The sequence below is a fragment of the Tyto alba genome, unplaced genomic scaffold (assembly GCF_018691265.1).
Source record: "Tyto alba isolate M040663 unplaced genomic scaffold, T.alba_DEE_v4.0 Super-Scaffold_7, whole genome shotgun sequence".
In the NCBI taxonomy this organism is placed as follows: domain Eukaryota; kingdom Metazoa; phylum Chordata; class Aves; order Strigiformes; family Tytonidae; genus Tyto; species Tyto alba.
In genome coordinates, this window is record NW_024881328.1 from 18,094,761 (window position 1) to 18,118,007 (window position 23,247).

Here is a 23,247-nt window from a genome sequence, read left to right on the forward strand (position 1 = left end):
CCCCCCCCCCCCCCCCCCCCCCCCCCCCATACCCCGGGCCGAACCCTTTGCCTCAGACTGGGGTGGCGTGGTTGGGAGGGGTGGTGTGGTGGCGGTATTGCATACACCCACGAGTGGCTGTGGGGGCGCGGGAGGGGGTGCTCCCTGCCGACTCTTTGCATTCCCTCGGGAGGAGCGGGGAGGGGGGGGGGGGCCCACCGTGCCCTCTCCGCCCCGGATGCCCCGTTTCCCGCCTGCCGACACCGCCGGATGCGGATGCGGGGCCGCTCGGGCCCTTCCCGGGAGTGGACGTCGTGTCGTGTCCCGTTCCCCCCCCCACCACCACCACCACCACGGGTGGGGGGTCCCGGCGCGCTTCTCCCCCCGCCGCGGCCCGCACTTGCGAGACGCTCCCTGACTGTTTCAAGGCTCCCCCCCCTTTTCCCAGTACCCCCCCCCCCACCCCACCCCCCTCAAAATCCCCCTTCCCAAACCAGCCCGGCCGAGAGGTGGAGGGGGGGAATTTGGGGGACCGGACACCCCCCCACCCCCCGCTCCGTGCCGTGCCCCCCCCCTCTCCGGGAAGGAGACCCCCCCCCCCTCTCCCGGGGGCCGCGCTTGTTTATGTGAAGAATTTCCCCTTCCTTAAAAGGGCGATGCCTGCCGATTTGGGGCGGTGCCTCCCCCCCCCCGCCTCCGCGTTGGCCCGGCCTCGGGCTGCTTGAAGGAGGAGCCACAGCGGTGGGGCCCACCGAAAAGCGGGGTGTCAGTCCGTCCGTCCGTCCGTCCCCCCCCCCCCCCCCCCCCGAAAGAGGGCACAGCCAACCCCAGTCACCGGGAATGCCACGGGCCCTGGGGAGGAGAAGCCGAGACCACCCCCCACACACACGCACGGTTTTTACAAGACGCACCCTCACCCTGCGGTACGGGGCTGGGGGGGGCGGGGGGGGCGCGGGGTCGTCCCCAGTGGGTGCTGGGGTGTGCGGGGTGCAGGGAGCTGCCCTACGGTTCATCCTGGGGGGGCAGGGGGTCCCCAGGGCTGTGCCGGCAGGGATTGCCCATCTCCGGCGGCCCCCCCCCCCCCCCCCCCCCCCCCCCAGCCCCGTAGCAGGAGGTGTCCAGCTCCGGGCCCCAGCCCTGGGGCAGCGCTTGGTGGGGCAGAGCTCCCGGGGCCGTGGTTAACTGGGGGAACGGGGGCCAGCGTGGGGGACCCCAGCCTAGGGGTGGTGGGGTGGCACAGAAGGGGCCCTCGGTGCCCTTCTGCCCTGTGCCCGCGCCCCGCAGCCCACACATCCAGCTGGGGTCTGCCTGCTCCCGGCTGGGGCTGGGGGTGAAGGATGAGGTCCCTGTCCCTACAAGCCCCATGTCCCCAGCTTGTCCCACAACCCCAGATGGGGACAACCTCCCCCCCCCCCCAACTCCGAGCTCCCCAATCTGAGCAGGCAGCAAGGTCGGAGGTGATGCTCTGGCTGCAGGCGTCTGGCCTGGAGATTTTCCTAATTACATTAATTAGAGGCCAGGCAGGGCCTGGCTGAGCTGGGGCTGTCGCCTGTGCGTGGCTCATCAGGGAGGGAAGAGAAGGATTGGACCCGAGGGACGTGGGCTCTGGAGGGGACTGCGTGTGGCCTCCACAGCTGTCCCCCACGGCGAGCAGTGTCCACCGGCGCCTGCGCCCAGCCCAGCCAGCCCACTGGGGACGCGGCAGGCATCCCACCCGGCTCCACCTGGGCTAAGGGAGCAGCACAGGTCGGCCCAAAATAGAGTGGAAGAAGCACAGCCTCTTCCTTCCTCTTCCTCCAGCCTGGCCAGGGGAGCTGGCTGGCTCCCTGCCTAGCGCTGAGGCGGGGCAGGGAAACTGAGGCACGACCGCTGCCCGCTGTCAGAGGAGGTGGCAGGACGAGGTGTCCCGGTTCCCAGGTGCAGCCCGGTCCCTGCCATGGCTCCCCCCGGGGATTCGGGGTGCCCGGCGCGGAGCCGGGAGCGAGGGAGCAGCAGGTGGGAAGCGGCTTTTGCTCTGCCACCGTTTCCGCCACCTGCTTGGACCCGCCGGCCCTGCAGCACCCTAATTATTCTCTGGGTAGCGGGGTGGGGGCACCTCCTGATGTGGGACCCCATTTCCCAGAGGGGCAGAGTGGTAACCACCTCGGGCATCGCTGCCTCGGGGACACTCTCAGCCCCTGAAGTTCCCAAACCACAGCCGGGTGAGGTGGAAAGACCCCCGAGAAGCTCAGAGGGGGAATTTCCAACTTTCTCTCTGCCCCCCCTCCCGGGGGCAGCGCTGACAGAGGGCACAGCACCAGATGTCGAGGGAGGGGGTGACCGGGACCAGCTGGGAACCTGCCCCAGGGCCGGAAGGTGCTGGGGGGGGACCGTGGGGCAAGGCTGCCCTGGCAGGGCCCGGCCGGGTGCGTGGGTGGGGGGCAAGGGGGCTGGAGGATGCCAGCACATGGGGGAGTTGCGGGGGGCGGGGGGGGTGGTGCAGGAGTTTCCCCTGAAGGGGTTGTCGCATCCTCAAGCTCCCGGTAAGAACTACTTTTTGGGGAGTGGCTAAACCCCCCCCCCCCCAGAAGGCATGAGGGGAGGAATTGCAGAGGCAAGTATATATATTGATAATATGTAATTTCCCAAATAATTGGGGAATTGCAGGGGAAAAACAAAGAATGGGAAAAGCAGGCTGTTGTTGGTGCAGCCCCCACTGCACGTTTTGCCCCGTGCCCTGACCCGCCCTGGCAATGGGGAACGTGTCCCGGGGGGGGCGGTGGGGACCCCCCAGCCTGGAGCCACCGCATCCCGGGGTCTCTGCCCCAGGAAGCACCCAGCATTGGGGGGGGGGGGGGGTGTTGGGCGCTTCCCTCCTTCCCCCGGGACTGCCAGCTGGATGGGGACTGACACCTTGGGGTAACAGCGGGGCTGATCCCCTTCTCCGTTATCCCTGAGCCGGGGCGGCGGGGACCTCCGTGTGCGGGGGGGTGGGGTGGTGGTGATGCGTGGGGTGCGCGTCCCTTCTCAGCCAGACCTGCGGCGCAGACGCCACCCCCTGCACCCCGAGTCCCGGCCGCGGCTTACGGCGGGGACACCCCCCCCCGCTCCTCCCACGCGGGGCGGGTGCTCCAGCAGCAGGAGGAGGAGGAGGAGGAGGAGGAAGAAGAGGAGGGGGGGGCCCCCCCCCTCGGCGTTGCCCTTTTAAGGGGTTCCTTGAAACCGCGCCCGGGTTCCATGTTTGCAGCCCCAGCCCGGGCGGAGGAAACTCCATGTTGTAACAAAGTTTCCTCCGCGGCGCCGCTCCCGCGCGCCCGCCGCCCCGCGCCGCCGCCGGCCCCCGCCCCGCCTCCCCCCCCCCCCCCCCCCCGGGGGCCGCGCCGGGGGGGGCCGCCCCCTCCCACCCCCCCCCCCCCCCCCGACACCCCCCCCGGCGCCCATGGAGCACCAGTCCATCATCGCCCAGGTTAGCAGGGAGGAGGGGAGCGCCCCGCTGCAGGAGAAAGGTAACGCGGAGGCGGGGGGGAGGAGGATTCCTGGGCCCCCCCCCCCCCTCCACCCGCCCACGGTGCGGGGTGGGGGAATCTCCGGCGCTGGTGGGGGGGGGGACGGGACCTGCGGACGGTTGGTTCTGGAGGGTGTGATGAGCTGCGGGCGGGCTCAGCCTGGCCCCGCGCGTCCCGTTGCCCCAGGGCTGGGGTGGGGGGGGGGGGGGATGCTCTAGGGCACGGGGGGGGGGGAGCGGAGAGTGTGCACCCCCGCCTGGGTGTCGGGGACCGCGCTTCGCCTCCCCCCACTCCCTCCGACGCCCGTCGGTGACCCTGGGGTGGTCGGGGCGCTGCTCGGGCGTATTTGCGCTGTTTCCTCCGGAGCTGGGCGGGGAGTGCACCCAGCGCCGGTGGGGAAACTGAGGCAGGGAGAACGGGCCGAGCACCGGGCACCCCGCTGCCCAGCCCGGCCTCCCGTGTCCCTCCCCCCCCCCCCCAGCGCAGGGGTTTTGGCGGGGAGCGCTGCTCATCCCGCTGCCCGCCGGTCTGGGGAGCCGGCAGGGCCGGGGGTGGTGGGGCCGAGCGTGGGAACGGGCCCCGTCCCCAGTGGGGAGCTCCTAGCCCACGGGCTCTCTGCCATGGGGCGCCCCGCGGGGCCCTGGCGCGGCTGCTGGGGGGGCACGACCAGGGGCAGCTGCGGCTCCCGGCCCGGCCCGGCGGCAGGATCCGTCCCGCGGGGCCGGTGGGGAAGGGGCTGGAGCCGCCGCGCTACCCCCGGTGCCCGGGGCGGGCAGGAGCTGCCCCCCTGCCTCAGTTTCCCCTTGATCCGCCAATGGGGACGGCGGGAACGGCGCCCGGGGGCGGGCACCTCGCCCTGATTGGTCTCTCTCCTCCGGTGCGCTCGAGTCGGCCAATGAGAGCGGGGGCTGGCTGGGGGCGGGAGAAAAGAGAGGCTGTAAGCCCCGCCTCCCTTCGGCGAGGCCCCGCCCACAGAGCCACCCACCCGCGTGGGTCTGCGCCCCCCGTGGGGGGGGGGGGACGACAGCGGGGATGGGGCCGGGGGTCCACGGCGGCCCCGGGAGGTGCCGCAGCGGCCGCGGCTCCCCCGGGGGGGGGCAGAGCCCCCTCTGTTATTGTGGGGTCTCCAGCCGCGCCGGGGGGGGGGGGGGCCCACGGGGGTTCTCCGAACACTCGTGTCCGCGGCGCTGCCCCCGGCGCCGACGCTCGGCGGGGCAGGAAGGGCGGCCGGATGGGTGCCGGGCGCTGATAAGAAAGAGCTCGGGGGGCTGCGGGGGGCACCCCCCGTGTCCGGCATCAATACCCCAAACCCGGCACACGCCCCCCCCCAACCCTCCCCACCGTGCCGGGGTTTTGGGGGTGCTCCTGCCCCCTTACCCCCCATTCCTGGGCCCCCCCCCCCCCCCCCCCCCCCCCCAGGTACCCAGGCCCCCGCCAAGAAGCCGCGGAGCCGCAGCATCCTCCAGTCCCTCTTCTGCTGCCTGTGCCGCGATGAGGGGGAGCCCTGCGCCGGCACCACCAGCGCCCCGCTTTTGGTGGAGGAGAACGGGGCTCTGCCCAAGGTACCCCCCCCCCCCCACACCCCCCCCCACTTGGCATTAGAAGGGGGGGAGGTCAGCGCTGGGGGGCTGCCCATCCCCAGCGCTTCCCCCCTGTGCCAGGATGGGGGGGGGGGGCTAAATGGGCTTCCCCCCCCATCCTGTGCCCACACTCTGGGTCAGCAGGAGGGGAGGGGGTGCCCCTCACCACCCCACTGACTTTTGGGTTGGGGTTTGCCTGTGCCCCCCACGCCCCCCCCCAGGCTGCTGTCAAACACCTCCTGCCCGAGATCAAGCCGCAGGACGCCAGCAAGCTCTGCGTGGTCATCGACCTGGACGAGACGCTGGTGCACAGCTCCTTCAAGGTTGGGGGACACCCTGGCCCACCCCACCCTTCCTCCCCCATATACCCCCCCCCCCCAAGTGATCCCCCAGGCACCCCACAACCAGCACCCTGCGCAGCCCTGCTGGGTCCCTGCGAGGGGGCAGGGGGTGCCCGCCCGGTGCTGACCCCGCTGTGCCCTCCCCAGCCGGTGAACAACGCCGACTTCATCATTCCCGTGGAAATCGACGGCATCATGCACCAGGTAACGGGGGGGGGGGGGGGGGGGGGCACAGCTCCCTCTGCCCCCTCCCTGGGGACCGGGAGCTGTCCCAGCGCTCCGCACCGAGGGACGGTCGGGGGTGTTGGGGTGAGAGGGCTGGTGGGACTTTTGGGGGGCAGGGGTGGGTTGTCCCTGTTCCCAGGGGGATGGGGGGGGAGGTGTGTGTGGGGGGGGTGGTGTCCTGGTTCGGTGCCCTCCTGAAGTGGCCGGCCCCGGGTTCAAGTAATCCAGGATAGGCTGTGGTCTGGGCGGTCAGCCTGTTCTCGGTTACTTGGCCCTGGAGCCGGCCGGACGCTTCGCCCCGGATTTGCCAGCGGGGCCGTGGCAGCCCCCCCCACGCGGGGCAGCCCCCCCCCAGCCCCCCAAACAACACGGGGCACAGGCGGCAGCCCTTTACCCCCCTCCCTCTGCCTTCCCCAGCAGGGAGCTGCTGAGCGCGGGGACAAGGGGGTGTCCCCCCTGGGGTGGGTGTGGGGGGCCGGGGGGGCTGGCGGCGCGCTGCCCGCTGCCCCGTGCCCCCGCAGGTGTACGTGCTCAAGCGGCCGCACGTGGACGAGTTCCTGCAGCGCATGGGCGAGCTCTTCGAGTGCGTGCTCTTCACCGCCAGCCTGGCCAAGGTGTGTGCCCCCCCCCACACCACCCCCCCCACACACACACCACCCCCCCCTTCCTGGCCACCCCTCCAGTGTCATAGCTCCCCGTGCCTGCTCGCCCCTCCGAGGCGCTGGCTGGGGAAACTGAGGCACGGGGCGCGCTGGCACCGGTGGAGAGCTGGGTGCCGTGGGGTGAGCGCAGTGGCGTGGCGTGCCCCGGTGACACCCCCACCCCCCCGCCCTCCCTGTGCCCACAGTACGCGGACCCTGTGGCCGACCTGCTGGATAAGTGGGGGGCTTTCCGGGCACGGCTTTTCCGGGAATCCTGTGTCTTCCACCGCGGCAACTACGTGAAGGACCTGAGCCGCCTGGGCCGCGACCTGCGCCGCATCATCATCGTCGACAACTCGCCCGCATCCTACATCTTTCACCCCGATAACGCCGTATGTACCCCCAGGGCGAGGCGGGGGCTGGGGGTACGGGAGGGGAGGTGGCAGGGGGAGGGGGGGGAGGGCCCCCCCCCCTCAGCCGCTGCCCCCTGCGCTGCCCGCAGGTGCCGGTGGCCTCCTGGTTCGATAACATGGCAGACACGGAGCTGCTGGACCTGCTGCCCTTCTTCGAGAGGCTCAGCAAGGTGGAGGACGTGTACGCAGTGCTCAAGAAGCAGCGGACTAACAGCTAGTGGCCCCCCCCCCCCTGCCCCACTGGGCGCTGCTGGGGGGGGGATGCCCACCGCCGTGGCAGCCGGGTGCCTTATTTTAGAGGGGGCGGGTGTGTGTGTGTGGGGGGGGTCCTGGTGTGTGTCCCCTGTCGTCCTCCCCAGCCCCGGTGGGCGCGGGAGCCCTCCCTGCCTGCTGGTGGTGGGAGATGTGGGTGCCCCCGCCGGGGAAGTGGGTGTCCCCTTTCCCGCGGAGGAGGGGGGGGGCCGTGGGTGACCCGCTGCCTTGCTGTGCTGGGGACTTGGGGGGGGGGGGGGGGGGGAGGGGGGTCCCGTCCTCCCACACTGTCCCGTTCCCTCCCCCTCCAACCTGCGTGCCCCCTCCCCAAAACGGTTCTCAGGTCCTTTATCCCTCCATGTCCCCCCAAGCGGGGAGGGGGGTCAGCAGCTGCTGCTTTCCACTGCCTTTGGGGGGGACTGGACCCCCCCCGTCCGGGCTCTGCCTGCTGCAGGGGCTGGCAGTCCTCGGTCCCTATCTGCAGGGGGGGGGACACAGGAAGGGTTAACCCCTTACCACCCCCCCAAAAATGGGGGTGGTCTTATTGGCCTTGGTGCATGGGGCCACCACCATACCCTTAACTCTGCCCTTGGTGCAGCTGATCATCTTGGGGGGAGGGAGGGCCATGTCCCTACCCCCACCTCGTGCCTTCTGCTGCCCCCCCGCCTAGGGGGTATGTTTTGGGGGGGGGGTAGCCCAGCCTCAGGGCTGAGCGCCTGTCCACAGCTGCCCCCCACGTGCCTTGGGACACCATGTCTCCGTGCCCCCAACCCAGCCCTGCAAGGGGTGTGCCTGGGGGGGGGACAGCATTTAAGTCACCCCCTCCAACCTCGGTTTATTCTCGGGGAGGGGGGGCTCTGATGGCCTCCCCCCTCTCTCCAGTTACACTGTGTCAGTAGGAGCCACTCCAGTCACCAACGGGGGGGGTCCTCCCCTTCCTTGGGGCGGGGGGTGTGTGTGTGTGCATGCACCCCTTCCCCATCTGTCTGCAGCTTCACCAGAGGCTGCAACTCTTAGGTAGGAGGGACCCCCAGACCAGCCTTAGTGTGCCCCCCCCCCCCCCCAGCCTTACCCCAGCCCCCCAGCTGGGACAGGGGTGGGGGGCACTGCAGGGTCCCACCCCCTCCCTGCAGCCTGGGGTTACCCTGACCCCCATGGGGTTGGGCTTGTGCCAGGGTGTCCCCCAGCCTTGAGGGGCTGGGGGCTCTCAGGGAGGGTTTGGGGCGGGGGGGGGGCTGAGCTCAGACAGGCCTTTTTTAGCGTCGCAATATGGACAATGTCTCATATCTTTTTAGGGAGAAAAGCAACGGTTTCCCAAAAAATCATGGGTGCCTTTTTACCGCTGTGCCAGGGATGGGGGCCGCAGTATTTTTGGTGGGGGGGGTGGGGGGGGGCGGAGATGCGAGGGATTTTAGCTCTCTGGTGCTGTGTGGCCGGCTCCTGCCGGCTGTGCCCTTCTCCCAACGCTGGGTGCCAAGGGTAGGCAAGGGTCCCCCCCCCAGGCCTGCCTGCACCCCTGCCTCCTCCCCCTGCCTCGTGGCGGGGGGGGGTGGGATGGGGGACACTGCGTCACACCCGCCCCCCCCAGACCCCTGCATGCCCTGGGCCTGATCCTGCCCCTCCAGGAGGGTTGAACTCAGCACTTTATATTAGACAAGTCAAACGGCACCAGCAAAGCCCGCTGCCCAGCGAGCACCCGTGGGTGCTGCAGCACCCGAGGAGCACAACCCCCACGCCGGGCACCCTTGGGGGGGGTCCGGAGGGGGGCTGGAGGCAGCATTGGGGGGGGGTGAGGGCTGGGGGACCAGATCCAAGTGCCTTCATGTGATTAAAGCTGTCAAACCATCTTGGAACGGGGACTCCTGTGTGTGTGCGAGTGCGCACGCGTGGGCATGGGTACGTGCATTGTGCGTGTCACTAGTGGGTGTGCGCCGGGGGGGTGGGGTGGGGGGTGTGCAGAGAGCACCTGGGATCCCCTAAATGCCCCTGGGAGGTGGGGATGCTGCAGGTCAGTGCTGGGGGAGCACCCTTGGGCTGCAGGGTTGGGGGGGGGGGAGGCGTTACCCCTTCCCTGGTGCCAAGGGGACGCTGTCAGGCTCCAGGGCAGCCACCCCAACCCCCCCCCCCCCCCCCCCCCGCCTCCCCAGCTGACCTGGCATCCCCATCCCAAGCCCTTCCCCCTCCTCCTGGAAAAGCGCCCCTGATGCCATGGGGATGGGTATCCTGCCCCTTAACAAAGGGGAGGCTGAATTTGCCATGTGGGCTTTGCACCCCCTGCTTTGGGGCTTGGGGAGGGGGGGTGGGTCACAAGCACGCCCTCAGTTTCCTCCAAATAGGGTGTCAGACCCCTCCTGCACAGACTGGGGGTCACTTGTGACCTCCCCCCCACCCCTCGAGCAGCCTGCTGCCAACATGCTGGCATTGGGGTGCTGGGGGGGGGGGGGGCTCTCTTATCTACCCCCCCGCCCCGTGCCCTCATTGGCCCTGTGCCTCTCCTCATTAACGAAGTCTCTGTCCTCCCTGATTGCTGCACTAATTACTGAGTTCATTAGTGGCCAAGCATATCTAGCTGGGGGGCCTGCAGAGGGGGCAAGCCCTGTGGGGCTGGCGCAGGGTCCCCCCACCCCTGTGCCACACCAGCAGACTCAGCTCTGGGACGCAGCCACCGAACGGAGAGCAGCCACCCGGGAGTCGCACCCCACCCAAAACTTGGCCCCACACCCCTGCTGGGGGCCTCTGCATCCAGGTAAGCGTCACCGGTGTTGGGGTGCGGGGGGTGGGAGCTGGGTGGCAGAGTTAGGAGGGTTTGAGGGGCAAGGGGAGTGGAGGACAACAGCAGAGCCCATCCATGTTGCATCAGGGCACCCCCTTGTTTGTGGCTGACACCCTCCTGGGCTGGTTCAGCCCATTGCCATCCCTTTGGGGATCCTTGGGGGGGGGGGGTTGGGGGTAGGTAAGATTTGGGGATGACTGCAGCCCGGGTCTGGTGCCAGGGTGATGGCCGGGGTGCAGGATGACCTCGGTGCTGGTGGCCAGGCTGCTGGCCCGGCAGGGTGGCCAGGAGAAGGCTGCGGCAATCCTGCAGGACTGGGGAAGGGATAACAGAGGGATGGGGAGCCTGGGGGCCTGCCTGCTGCTGTGAATCTCCCCCTTCCCAGCTTTATGTACCCCCTGGTTGTCCCCTAAAGCCCCCTCTGAGGCTGGGAGCCACTGGGCAGGTCTCCAGTCCCCTCTCCTCTCTGCCAACACCAAGGGCATCATCACGTACCACCCCTTGGGGTTTGGGGGCACAGGGCTTAGCCGTGCCACTGCCCTATACCCTGCCCCGTGCCCCCAAACCCCAACCCTATCCCTGTGCCTTCTTCCCATCGCCAAGGCTGGGGCTGCAGAGACCCCCAGCGTGGGGAGGCAAAGCTCATCGGTTGCTGAGCAGGGATCTGGCTTCCAGCTGGGGGGGGTGGCACAACCTGGGGTCGATGCCATGGGCAGGGAAGTGATGTGCCACCCCACGAGGACATGTGGGGTGGAAAGGGGGATGCCCTGGGGAGGTGGTGCTGCATTGCTGGTGGCTCTGAGCTGGTGGCACTAAAAAACCCCATCACCACTGGGCCGGGGGAGTGGAGGGCGGTAGTGTAGCCCAGCCCTGTGGCATCGACTTGTTGCTATCACTTTGGGGAGCCTTTTGCAGGGGGGGGGGAAGGCGCCAAGAAAACCTATTGCCACAGGCTGGAAGGGTTTGGGGGACTGGGGAATGGAGGGCAGCGGCAGAGCCCATTGCCATGGCATCTAAGCACCTCTGTGTTTGTGGCTGACACCCCCCTGGCCTGGTTCAGCCCATTGCTATCACTTCGGGGAACCTTTTGGTTGGGGGGCAGGCATCAAAAACCCCGTTACCATGGGCTCAGTGCCAAGGGCCAAGAGGGGAGCAGGCCTGGGAAGGGCAGCAGGTACCACCCTGGTCACAGCAGGTTGCCCTGTGCTGAAGTAACATCTCGGGGGCAATCACTCCATGAGTAACGGGGCTCCTTCAGGTGCCGTGAAGCCTTGGAGGGCTGTGGGGACCTTGACTCTGGGCCGTTCCTGCCCTTATATGGTGAAGACAGGCTGGGACAGGAGGGGACAAAGGTCTCCTGGGTGCTGGCACCCGAGCACTTTGCCTAGGTACACTCACCTGTGCCCAGCTCTGCGGGGAAGGTGAGGGGCTGGGATGGGGGGCTGCAGGGTGGGCATGGGGACGGGCAGCACGTCCCACAGCCACCACCGCTCTTGGCACCAGGGTGGCCTGGGGATGGGGCTTGGGGACCCACCCATGCCCCATCTTGGGGCTGTGCTGGAGGGGATGTCACCCCCTAGATCTGAGGGATGGGATGTGGGTGCTTTCAGGGCACTGCAGCGGGACCAGGCGGGGTTTTGTGGGGCTGGGGGAGCAGAGACCTCTCTGTCGGGCACCGCTGGCTCTCCCTGCCATGGGGGGTTTTGCCCAATGCTGGCTGCCTGACCTCCCCCCCCCCCAGCTAGCCAGCGAGCACTGCCAGCCTGGCAGAGATGTCTGCGGGCAACCTCGGCAGCACCGGGGCTGAGCCCTGGCACGCTCAGCACCTCTGTGGGGCCGGGCTGTGCCCTCCCCGGGGGGCACGGATCCGGCAGTGGAGTTGGGGGGTGGGGGGAGCTGAAGCAGGCCGAGTGTGCTTGCACATGTGTGTGTGCATGAGCGTCTGTGCCAGGCCACCAGCAGTGGCCGTGCCACGCTGTGTCACGTTGTGCCAAGCCGTGCCCGGACCAGGCTGAGCAGGGCCGGTCCCCGCTGGTGTCACCCAGCTGTGGCTGCTGCGCTGGGGACACCCTGCACGGCCCTGCCCCATGCCCGGGCACAGGGCAGGGCACCGGGGCGCTCAGGGGACACCCCCTCCTGCCCACTGCACACCCCGGCGCGGAGCCGTGACAGCCCCCATTAGCCACGGTGCCAGGCGGGCCAAGGGGGACAGCAGCCCCGCTTGTGTGCCCACAGACCTGGCACCGGGGTGCTGAGGGGGGGGGTCCCCTCACCTCGTGCAGCTCCGGACAGGGGGTTTATGGCCCGGCTGGCTGCAGACTGGGCAGGGCAGCAGATGGCATGGTAGGCTGGCACCATCCCAGCTCTTAATGACGGCACCTGCCATTAACGAGGGCGTTGCCGATGCCCCAGCAGGTCCCCTTGCCTGCAGCACCCGTCACCATGGTGGAGCTCAGCACCAAAGTCAGCAGGACGCTCAACAAGACCACGCCGGGCCTCCAGATATGGCGAATCGAGGTGGGGACGGGGGCGCAGCCTTGGGCACCCATCACCCGGGGCACTCACCATCGGACTGTTTGTGTGTGGGGGGGCTGCGGGAGGGAAGATCCCACCCCCCACCCCCCGCTTTGTGTCCTCAGTGCCTGGGTTCGGGGGTCTCAGTATGGCACCCAGGGTTAAACCTGCCCAGGTTTTGGGGCTGGGGGCAGCGGGGTGAGCAGGGCTGGGGTGGGGGTGGGTTTTCCAACAGGGCTGACGCTTCCTTTCCTTCTGCAGAACATGGAAATGGTGCCAGTGCCCGTCAAAAGCTACGGCAACTTCTACGAGGGGGATTGCTACATCTTGCTGTCGGTAGGGCAGCCTGGGGGGTGGGGGGGCTGGGGTGCAGGGAGGGGTGTCCCTGGCCAGAGTGGCCTGGGGACACGGGGTCTTTTCTAGTGGGGACCGGTGTCCTGCAGACACGCAAGAGTGGGAACAGCTTCAGCTACAACATCCACTACTGGCTGGGCAAGGAGTCGAGCCAGGACGAGCAGGGGGCGGCCGCCATCTACACCACCCAGATGGATGAGCACCTGGGCGCTGTGGCTGTGCAGCACCGCGAGGTCCAGGGCCACGAGAGCGAGACCTTCCGCGCCTACTTCAAGCAGGGACTCATGTACGTTGGTCACCCCCCCCCGGGGACCTGCTCCCACAGCGGGTGACGGGGGCAGGGACCCCGTGGGGGCTTCTCCAGTGGGGATGGGGACAGCCCTGTTCCAGTGGGGCGGGGGGAGGCAGGAGGAGGATCTGGAGCTGGTCTCGCTTTATCCATCAGCCACATGGGTGGGTGGGGGTCCCCGAACGCCTCCCTGCTCGCAGAGGTGGGAGGGGGGGACCCTGTTGGAGCAAGAAGAGGGCGCCCAGGGCTGACACTGTGTCTGTTCCCCCCCCAGCTATAAGAAGGGTGGGGTGGCCTCGGGCATGAAGCATGTGGAGACGAACACCTACAACGTCCGGCGCCTGCTGCACGTGAAGGGCAAGAAGAACGTGGTGGCAGGAGAGGTGAGTTATGGGATGTGGGGGTTGCCCAGCCACCAACCTCTATGCAGGGATGCTGTTTGGGGTCAGGATCAGACCAGAGCCCCCCCAGACAAAGCTGCCCTCAATCAGGGGACAGAGTGTGTCTGTGGCCACGCCGCCTTGCCTCAGGAGCAACCCTGTCCCCAAAAAGCCCTTCTCGGGGTAGGGAGGAGGAATACAGGCTGGAGGCATCAGCACTGAGCCAGATTGGGTGGGGGCTGCAGAGCCAGGGAGATCCAGGCATCCTGCTGCTTGACCCCCCCCCACCCAATCCCATCCCGCTGCAGGTGGAGATGAGCTGGAAAAGCTTCAACCGGGGGGATGTGTTCCTGCTGGACCTGGGCCAGCTCATCATCCAGTGGAACGGCCCTCAGAGCAACCGAAACGAGAGGCTGAAGGTACAGCCGGGGGGGGGGTCTCAGGGTCTCCTCCTGAAGGAAGGGTGTGACTAGCCACCCCCTCCCTGATCCAGGCTGACCCCTTCTCCCCCGGGTGCAGGCGATGACCCTGGCCAAGGACATCCGGGACCGGGAGCGTGGGGGCCGTGCCAAGGTGGGCGTCGTGGATGGTGAGGATGAGGGTGCCTCGCCAGAGCTCATGCAGGTCCTCACGCACGTGCTGGGCGAGAAGAGGGACATCAAGGCAGCCACCCCTGATGACAAAGTGGACCAGAAGCTCAAGTCCTCCCTCAGGCTCTACCAGTGAGTTGCCAGGGATGGGTTGCCTGTAGGGACATCTCGCAGGTTGCCAGGGGGACCCGGCACACGTCTCTGCTATGTCTCACAACTCCCATCCCCGTGGACAGCCACCAAGAGGGGCCAAAGCCACCATAGCGGTGGGGGCAGGTCCTTTGGATGCCATTGGAGCAAGGGGAGTCCCTGGGGCCAACAGGGATGATACGCAACGGAAAGATGCTCCTGCAAGCATGATCTTTGGATACGATGGCAACATCCTTGGATGGCCCCATCATATCTGACACCCCTTTGTCCCTCCTCACGGCCATGAGTGAGCTGCATGGCAGGGCAAGCTGCAAACCAGGTTGCCACCATGGTAGGGTGAGAGGCTCCCTGGGTACCACCTCTGACATGATCAGGGTGGGGAAGGGGATGGGGAGAGGACACCCCCACCCAAACCTGCCACCCCGAGGTGGGGATGGGAAGGGGGGTTTTCCAGCCCTGTTTTTAACCCCTCCTCCTCTCTTTTCCCCTGCCAGCGTCTCCAATGCCAACGGGAACCTGGTCATACAGGAGGTTGCAATTCGACCCTTGACTCAGGACATGCTCTTGCATGAGGTGTGTCACCCATGGGATGCTTGGGGTGCCCAATTTCCTTTGGGGGTGCCTGAAGTCCTAATTTCTGCTGTTGTCCCCCCTTCTAGGACTGCTACATCCTTGATCAAGGGGGTCTCAAGATCTTTGTGTGGAAGGGCAAGAACGCCAACAAGGAGGAGAAGCAGCAGGCAATGAGCAGGGCGCTGGTGGGTGCTAGGTTAGGGGGGGTTGGTTATGGGATGGCCTGGCAGATCCCTGGGGTGCTGGGCATCCCACGCCCATGCTCTGTGTCCAAATACCTCCAGGGCTTCATCAAAGCCAAGAACTACCCAGCCAGCACCAGCGTAGAAATGGAGAACGATGGGTCTGAGTCAACCATCTTCAGGCAGCTCTTCCAAAAATGGACTGTCCCCAACCAGACCAGCGGGTTGGGCAAGACCCACACCGTGGGCAAAGTGGGTGAGTGTTCCTTCTCCTTGAATTGGGACTGGGGGGACTGTGGGGACCCCCGTGGCCAGCAGAATGTGGCTCAGCCCTCTGCCCTTCCCCACAGCCAAGGTGGAGCAGGTGAAGTTCGATGCCACCACGCTACATGCCAAGCCCCAGATGGCTGCCCAGCAGAAGATGGTGGATGACGGCTCCGGGGAGGTGGAGGTAAGTGGGGGCTGGGGCAGAATATGAGATCCTCTCCAGGCACCCCCTGGGCTGTACTGGGGGATGCCGTGGGCTCCAGGGGCTTCAGGGCAGGGCGATGCACCAGCCCTGACAGCCACACGTCCCCATCCCCATCCTACCAGGTCTGGCGTGTGGAGAACCAGGAGCTGGTGCCCGTGGAGAAGAGGTGGCTGGGCCATTTCTATGGTGGAGACTGCTACCTGGTGCTCTACACCTATTTCGTGGGGCCCAAGGTGAATCGCATGATCTACCTCTGGCAGGTAAGACCCCCCCCCCCCACGTCACTGACTCACAGGTAGGGGACAGGGTCGCCTCCGTGGCCCGGAGGTGCTCTGCTCCAAAGTATGAGGGTTGCCTCTTCCCAAGAGGAAAAAGGGGGGCCATGGTGGGTGCTGAGCCCCACTCTGCCCTGCCCAGGGCCGCCAAGCCAGCACGGCCGAGCTGGCTGCCTCCGCCTACCAAGCTGTCATCCTGGACCAGAAGTACAACAACGAGCCTGTGCAGATCCGCGTCACCATGGGCAAGGAGCCGGCCCACCTGATGGCCATCTTCAAGGGCAGGATGGTGGTGTATGCGGTGAGCGGGGGGGGGTTTGCCAGGGCGTGGGGAGCGGGAGAGGCCGCGGCCCCGGCGGTGACCTCCCGTCCCCGTTCCCCCCAGGGTGGCACCTCGCGGGAGGGCGGCAAGGAGCCCGCGCCCCCCACCCGCCTCTTCCACGTGCACGGCACCAATGAGTACAACACCAAGGCGTTCGAGGTGCCCGTCCGTGCCTCCTCCCTCAACTCCAACGACGTTTTTGTGCTCAAGACCCCCGGCTGCTGTTACCTCTGGTATGGGAAGGTGGGTACCGCCAGGCGCTGGGGTGGGTGCTGCCACCCCCAGGAGACATGTCCCCATCTCCTCTTCCTCCTCCTCGGCTGGGACCGAGGTGACGAAGCAGCTGTGCCTGCTTGGCAGGGCTGCAGCGGGGACGAGCGTGAGATGGGCAAGACGGTGGCAGACATCATCTCCAAGACGGAGAAGCCAGTGATCGCGGAGGGACAGGAGCCACCTGAGTTCTGGCTGGCCCTGGGGGGCAAGTCCCAGTATGCCAACAGCAAGAGGTACCAGCCCTGTGCCCGGGGGTCCCTCGTCCCTACCCACCCATGGGGTAAGATGGGCCACCAGTCCCCAAGCGGGGTGAGCCCTAGTCCCACCCACCACTGCCGTGTTGCCCCCGCCAGGCTGCAGGAGGAGAACCCCTCTGTTTCCCCCCGACTCTTTGAGTGTTCCAACAAGACAGGCACCTTCTTGGCCACAGAGATTGTAGACTTCACCCAGGATGACCTGGAGGAGGATGATGTTTACTTGCTGGACACCTGGGACCAGGTGAGCTGGTGGGGTAGGGGGACACCTTTGATCCCACAAGCTGATGTCCCTGGGGTGGGTGGAGGACCTACAGCAGTCAGAGGTGGTGGGATGGGAGGCTGGAAACTGTCCCTGGCCCCATGCTGGTTTTTTCCATCCCCCCTTGCTCCAGGGAAGGCCGAGGATGGACTCCCCGGTGCCCTTCCCCGTGGACAGATCCAGTGTCCCCCCCAACCACGGGCCCAGGCGCAGCCCCAGAGTTCCCTGTCTCACCCTCGTGGTGGACGTGGTGACCTCGTTGCAGGTTTTCTTCTGGATTGGGAAAGGCGCCAACGAGTCGGAGAAGGAGGCGGCGGCAGTGATGGCACAGGAGTACCTGCGGAGCCACCCCAGCGGGCGCGACCCTGACACCCCCATCATCGTGGTGAAACAGGGCCACGAGCCCCCCACCTTCACGGGCTGGTTCCTGGCCTGGGACCCTCTCAACTGGGCCGTGAGTCATGGAGGGGGCCCGTTGCAGATGGGACCAGATGTGGATCTGGCCCCAGCCAGCGCCTCCATGGTGCAGGCAGCGGTTTGCCCGATCCCTGCCCATGCCGAGGGGCTCAACGCTTTTGTCCCCTTCTCAGGACAAGAAATCCTACGAGACGCTGAGAGCCGAGCTTGGGGATGAGAGGAGCCTCGGGCAGCTCACCTCAGTAAGTGGCACAGGGAGAAGGGGCGGTCGGGGTGGGAGTGGGCACAGAGGGCCCCTCCATCCCCTTGGCAGGTGGCCTGAGGAGCTACAAGGACACATCCTCCAGTGAGGGGACACCTGGAGCCAGCCTGGCGCCCCTGATGTGACTCTGTGTGTGTGTCCCCCCCCCAGGCATTCACATCCAAGCAAGAGGTCTTCACCACCACCACCACCACCTCACTCCTCCCTGACAAATTGGAAACCTTCCCCCTGAACGTGCTGGTGAACACCTCGGCCGAGGACCTGCCGCGGGGTGTGGATCCCAGCAGGAAGGAGGTGAGATGAGGCTGGGGGGGGGGGGGTGCTGTTGGGGGGAACCAGGGGAAGGCCCCCACCCTCCCGGCTTTAGCCTCACCCTCCTCTCTCCTCCCTCAGTACCACCTCTCTGACCAGGACTTCCAGGCTGTCTTTGGCATGAGCCGCTCTGCCTTCGGCAACCTGCCGGTGTGGAAACAACAGAAACTCAAGAAGGACAAAGGACTCTTCTAGGGCGGGAGCCGCTAGACAGGGACACCCCCAGCTCCTTATTTTTATTAAATAAAACATAGCTGGAGAGCGGGGCCGTGTCTTCCCCCCTGATAGAGGGATGGTGTGCAGGGGAACACGGGTCTTGCCTGTGCGCCGAGGCAGCACTGGGAAGGACCCTCAGCTCCTTCTCCTCCAGGTCCTTCCCCCTCCCCGCTGAGTTCAGGGGCGACGCAGAAGCTGCCCACCCCCCTGGGCACCCCCAGGGAGTCAGGGCTCCCCCATCCCACCCCACCCCAGCAGCTGCAGCTCGGGGCTAAAGGTCTGCTATCCAGCTGGAGCCGCTCCCTCCGTTATCGCACGAACCTCAGTAAATATGTGCGGTACCAAAGGTAAAAGCGACGAGGCGCAGGCTGAGGGGATGGTGCCTGTGTGGGGACAGACACCAGGGAGCACTTGTCCTTGCCCCAGGAGGGGAGGAGGGCATCTCCCTGATGCTTGGGACCCAGAGGGGCTGGGATTTGTGTGTGCTACGAGGCGCTGGACACACACACACACACACAATGTTCCCGGGCAACTAGGCAAAGTCCCAATGGCAAAGGGGGGGCAGAGGTGCGGTGCCCATCGTCTGCAGCATCCGACAGGCAGCAGCCCAGGCAGCGTGGAAATAAGATCCCGAACCAAGAGAGGGTTAATAAAGGTGTTTTAATTTCACAAAAATCTATCTACACATCATTTAAAAAGGGGCAGGGGGAACCCAAGAGCAAAAACTGTAAAGAATAGAGAGGAACAGGTCTGCTAAAACACAGAGAAAAGTGCTGCTCCACATCAACAGTGTAAAGAACCAGAAAGTTGGGGTGCAGGCAAAAACTGGCAGTGCCCCCCCCACCCCCCCCAGCAGGCAAGTTTGGAGTCTGGCAGCAGAGCTACACAGACAGCAGCTGCCAGGGGTCCCGCACCCCTTTATCTCTTTGGCGGGCGATTACAGGGATAATTAGCTCCATTAAAAAGAAAATAAAGCAGATGAGTTATTCCCAGCACACCCCCCCCACCCACACACAAGCACGGGATCCCCACGCTGGGGTGAACCGCAGCAGGAAGCGCCGGGCTGGCCCCCAGCCCTTCCTCGGGACTCGGAGGAAGATGCACGGGCGATGGTTATCCGCGCTGCGCCGAGCAGGAGGTGGCAGGCGACGCCGCGGGCGCCGGAGAGCCCCCTCCTCCTGCTCAGCTCCTCACACCGGTGTCAGGCTGCCCCTCCGGTCGGGAAACCAGTCCTTGCTTTGCAAAGGCTCTTTGTGCAGCCCCGCTGGCCAGGGCTCCCCAGGGACCCGCGCACGCAAGCTCCAGTTCATTGACGTGAACAGTTTTGCACCTCTCGGAGTAGGGGAGTAAACCAAGACCAAATTATCGCAAACAACAAAGGGGCAAGAGGAAACGGCAAGATGGGAGGTCCTTGAGCTTCTATGCTGAATCACACTTGGACTAAGCTAGGCTGATTCAGGAGTGGGTAAATATTTAACCGTGACTCTGTACATCTGAGGAAGAGCCTGCATGCGTTCAGGGGCTGCAGCTGAATTTCTCCACCTACCTAGAACCCCGGACGGGTGTCCCACCGGGAAGGGACGGCCTGACTGAACTTGCTGCTGCGACAGCGTGAGCGCTGCGAACGTCACAGCTGGCGGGCAGCACACCCCTGCAGGGTTACACCCCCCTCTTCCTCCCCACTGCTCTCAGCTAGGGAGAAAGCTGGCTTCTGCAAGGAAGGGGCTCCACGGTCACTCCCGCCAGGGTGAAGCAGCAACTGAGCTGCTGTACGCCAAACAAAATAAGCTGAAATTTATTAATAGATGTCTGCAAACTCTTAATGGCGAGAATAATAAGCAAGAACTTTTCATAAAACAAGGAACGCTGGTTTCAAGCATCAGCCTTCGCACCTTGATCCGAACAAAAACTGGTTTTAAACAAAAGTTACTGCACTGAACAGGCAATGTTTGCTTTTATTATAAATTAATCGGAGTGCAGTGCCTTGCGAAAACAACCTTGCCACCCAAAAAAGCAGAGCTGACTTCTGATACTACAGGAATACTGGTTATTTACACCACCAGCATAGGATGTGCTTGGGGGAAATAAATTTCCCCTCCGGACGGAGCAGTCCATCACATTCGCAGGGGCAATCAGTTCAAGGGACAGCTCCCATATCACCGCCTCTTCCCATCACCAAGAATTCTACCAAAATTAGTATCGACAATAGAAAAGTATAATGCTTTGTAATAAATTAACATATACACCCACTCGGGCTGCATCTCACAAGATAAAGGCTCCGTCACGTTTACAACCAAACATTCGCTCAGAAACCAGGAAGATGTCACCCTGACCAGGTCCACCGGGCTCACCTGGCGCGTGGACCGGGAGGTCAGTCAGTCTTTCCACCACACTGGGGTCCCCAGAGCCTTGGGGAGGACTGCCCACGGGGGCCGCCGCTGCTGCGCACAGGGGTGAGCAGAGACCACTGAGGTAGCATCCCCGCGCCAGCCCGCTGGGATAAGCTCTAGTGTGGACGTGCCTGTGAAAGAGGTGCCTGCTGTCTCCTAGATTGATGGTTTCGTCTGCTTTGCTTCAGCTGATATATTCCTGAGAAACTCCTAACAATAGTTTAAAAAAACCCAGAAATTATCTTGACAGCAAAGGTGGTTTTTTTGTTGTTGTTGTTGTTTTTTTTTGTTTTTTCTTTTTTTTTTTTTTTAAGTCATCTTTCACCTCTAAAACTCAAGCTGCAAAAATCAGATCTACAAGCCAAAACAAGAGCAACTACTCTGCTTAACAGCAACAATTTCTCTGAAATGAGTAAATGCCAGCAAAATTAAACATCTGCCCCTGCTAAATAAATGTCAAGGTGCTAAAAGAATGAAGTCACTAGGCTTTTCTCACCCCTGCTGAAACAAGCTATGAAAGGAGCATCATGTCTCTAAATCCAATAAAACGCAACACTGCTTCCTAACCATGTTCTGTTACTGCTGAACATGGGCTTTCTGAAAGCTTTCCACCTGCTTTAGTTTCACAGTTTGAGCACTCTGGACTCCACAGAAAGGAGAACAGAGGCATAGCTGCAGTTAAAACCCTCTTACCCTGGGCCACGGCAAGACCAAGGTTCAATCAAAGAACAAATTCAACCGCCAAGTGCTACCCCGCAGACCCTGCCTTTTCCCCCTGTTCCCAGTCCACGATGGCCCAGGCCTGCGCAGGAAGGGTAACGCCAGAACGCTCTTTCCCTCCCAGAAGATGCAAAGTGGTTGTTGCCCACCTGCTGCTACTGCTCTCAGTCTGCTCGGGGCGTTCCCCTGCCTGCAGAGTTACATGGCAGCAGCCCTAAGCAATAAAACCTCAGTGGGAAATAGGCGCGCCCAAAGAGAGACCTCTCCTCTCCAAATGGTACTTAACGCAACACGAAGAAAATGCAACCAAATAATAGAACTTGGAAAACAAAAGAAATGACATATATAATCTCATGTCTAAAGGAAGATGACAGTGAATGGTGTAAAAAAACCAACAGAGCTGTCACCAGGTATGCAATACATTCCACAGCACCGACAGTTTGGTTCCTGGAACCGTATGGAAGTAGCGGAGAGCTTACAAACCCATGAATGTCAGAACGCATCAGCTTGAGTGATTCCAAAACGCCTGTTAGCGAGATGACTGGCAAGAGCATACTCAGGGATCTGGGTTTCCAGTGAATATTACTAACACGACACACGCCAGGTTACAGAATCTATTGCTTAAATTGCTCTCGGAGAGAAAAAAAAAAAAAAAAAAAAAAAAAAAAAGCCAAGTGATATGTAAATCTTCACCACTCACGTTTCAGGTGAATGGGCTTTTAAAGTCAAGTCTCTTTTTGCACTTTTTTTTTTTTCTTTTTTTTTTTTTTTTTTTTTTTTAAATCAGTTTATGAGCAGCTGTAGTCTTGTGGCTTGATGCAACTCTTTAAGGCTCCATGCTGACAAAATTATTTGAAGAACAATAAAAACTTCACCACAGGAGGATTGCTCTGGGATGTCAAGGTTTAAACACGTGGTTCAGGCCCAGGATTTGCACAGATGGTTCAACAAACTGAGTGCCCCATATTTCTACCTTTTGTCTCTTGATTTGGCCCTGAGCTGTTTGTTACTCCTGCGTGTCTGGCACGAGTTCAGAATCTTCATTGTTCCTCAGGAGGAACAAGGTGTCTTATTCTTCACAGAGGCTGACGAACCGATCTTCCTACTTCCATGCTAAGCGGCTGTGCATTTTTTTCTGTTTCTAGTAATTCATCGAAGATATCCCTAGGACAGAGGGAAAGACCAACAGTGAAACTTATGTGCAACAACAAACTGCTACATAACACAGCCCTGAGGGAATCGGCAACTGGATTTAATCCACGAACTCAAGTGTCATGGATCCTGGCAGAGAAAGGTGTCTTATCTGGCATCTCTAAGAAAGGCTCCTTGAATCCCACAGCCCTTTTTTTTTTTTCATTTATTACAATGAATAAGGTCAGTGGTAAGCCTCAGAGAACCGTAACAATAGTGAAAATAAGTCCTGGCTGGTGAAAGGATCAGAAGCAACACAAGAGGCAGTCTGTAGATAAGGTGACATCCTTTATTAGAGTCATGAGTAAAGACAGAAGAAGGGGACGAACTGAGGCACAAAACCCCTTCTTCAGTTCTGTGTGCCTGCAAAGACGCTGCTTCTACCTAACAAACCTCATCTTGCCCGTGTCCCAAGATGACCATGGCTGCAACAACGCAACTGCCAGGAGCAGGGCTAAGGGCATTTACAAATATCACAGCACTTCAGGGAAAAACCCAAGCTCCGCTGCACCAGAAATCATAATGAATGCACAGCTGAGACACCGAATCCCCTTCTTAAAAGAGAATTTAATGTATCTTGTTAAAACCCGATGTATCAGTGACATACAATTCCATGCCTCTGAACTCAGAGCACTTCAATTCTGTCATTCTTGCATATAATTCTGACGATGAGTTCTTCTGACAAATACATACAGATACTTTTTAACCCAGCAAAGAGGACTAGAGGAAGAAGAGAAGCCCCCTTCCTCACAAGTAGCGGGTAATTACTAGCACCAAAATTCCCCAAGACACCTACTTGTGCATGTAGAAAAAGATATAACCACTTCGGTCTCTGTCACACTGAACGGTGGCCTCTAGAGTTCTAGATACCTCAAGGTCATTGTAGGTGAACCAGGACTGCTTCTTGATATCATAGACATCACTGATATAATGACCTTAAAAACAGAGAGCACACTTTTCATGATGCAGTTCAATTAGTAAGCTGGTTAGCTAGATACTCTGGTCCAGCGACCTATATCAGATTTAAATGCTAAAAGACTCTGAAGATTCCAGTCCCTTCATCCTTCCTGGTCAATGACCTGGTAGCAAGCACAAGCAATTCCACAGACTCCATAAGCACTACATCATCCACTCAACCTCCTTCCCCACCAGCAAGCCAC

The 23,247-nt window shown here is 63.0% G+C and overlaps 3 protein-coding genes across 5 annotated transcripts in view; 2 read left to right on the forward strand and 1 right to left on the reverse strand.

The window, feature by feature from the left end:
• Positions 1 to 3,149: 3,149 nt before the first annotated feature.
• Positions 3,150 to 8,775, forward strand: CTDSP1 (CTD small phosphatase 1). The gene is made up of 7 exons (XM_042784315.1): positions 3,150 to 3,464; positions 4,884 to 5,026; positions 5,266 to 5,367; positions 5,533 to 5,589; positions 6,132 to 6,224; positions 6,458 to 6,643; positions 6,754 to 8,775. Exons 1-7 carry the CDS (start codon positions 3,398 to 3,400, stop codon positions 6,880 to 6,882), a joined length of 777 nt encoding a protein of 258 aa, XP_042640249.1. The 5' UTR covers positions 3,150 to 3,397; the 3' UTR covers positions 6,883 to 8,775.
• Positions 8,776 to 8,945: 170 nt separating this feature from the next.
• VIL1 (villin 1) lies at positions 8,946 to 17,836 on the forward strand. 3 transcript variants are annotated; one of them, XM_042783875.1, is made up of 20 exons: positions 8,946 to 9,662; positions 12,102 to 12,206; positions 12,465 to 12,539; positions 12,647 to 12,843; positions 13,121 to 13,229; positions 13,535 to 13,645; positions 13,746 to 13,948; positions 14,461 to 14,539; positions 14,626 to 14,724; positions 14,824 to 14,977; positions 15,072 to 15,172; positions 15,316 to 15,453; positions 15,611 to 15,769; positions 15,854 to 16,033; positions 16,151 to 16,296; positions 16,417 to 16,561; positions 16,845 to 17,033; positions 17,170 to 17,238; positions 17,409 to 17,552; positions 17,652 to 17,836. In XM_042783875.1, the coding sequence occupies exons 2-20, from the start codon at positions 12,132 to 12,134 to the stop codon at positions 17,763 to 17,765; spliced, it is 2,487 nt and encodes an 828-aa protein (XP_042639809.1). In that variant the 5' UTR covers positions 8,946 to 9,662; positions 12,102 to 12,131; the 3' UTR covers positions 17,766 to 17,836. The 3 variants fall into 3 exon arrangements, with proteins under 3 accessions (XP_042639809.1, XP_042639810.1, XP_042639811.1); XM_042783876.1 differs by having other exon boundaries at positions 12,105 to 12,206; XM_042783877.1 differs by lacking the exon at positions 8,946 to 9,662 and having other exon boundaries at positions 12,183 to 12,206; positions 12,627 to 12,843.
• A 591-nt stretch (positions 17,837 to 18,427) lies between these two features.
• The window catches only part of USP37 (ubiquitin specific peptidase 37), a 38,000-nt gene continuing 33,180 nt past the window's right edge, over positions 18,428 to 23,247 (reverse strand). The window contains exons 23-24 of the mRNA XM_032984837.2: positions 22,884 to 23,022; positions 18,428 to 22,060 (exon numbers count right to left, since the gene is read on the reverse strand). Of these exons, the coding sequence (XP_032840728.1) occupies positions 21,973 to 22,060; positions 22,884 to 23,022 (227 nt within the window). The 3' untranslated portion in view covers positions 18,428 to 21,972. The remainder of the gene's footprint in view (positions 22,061 to 22,883; positions 23,023 to 23,247) is intronic.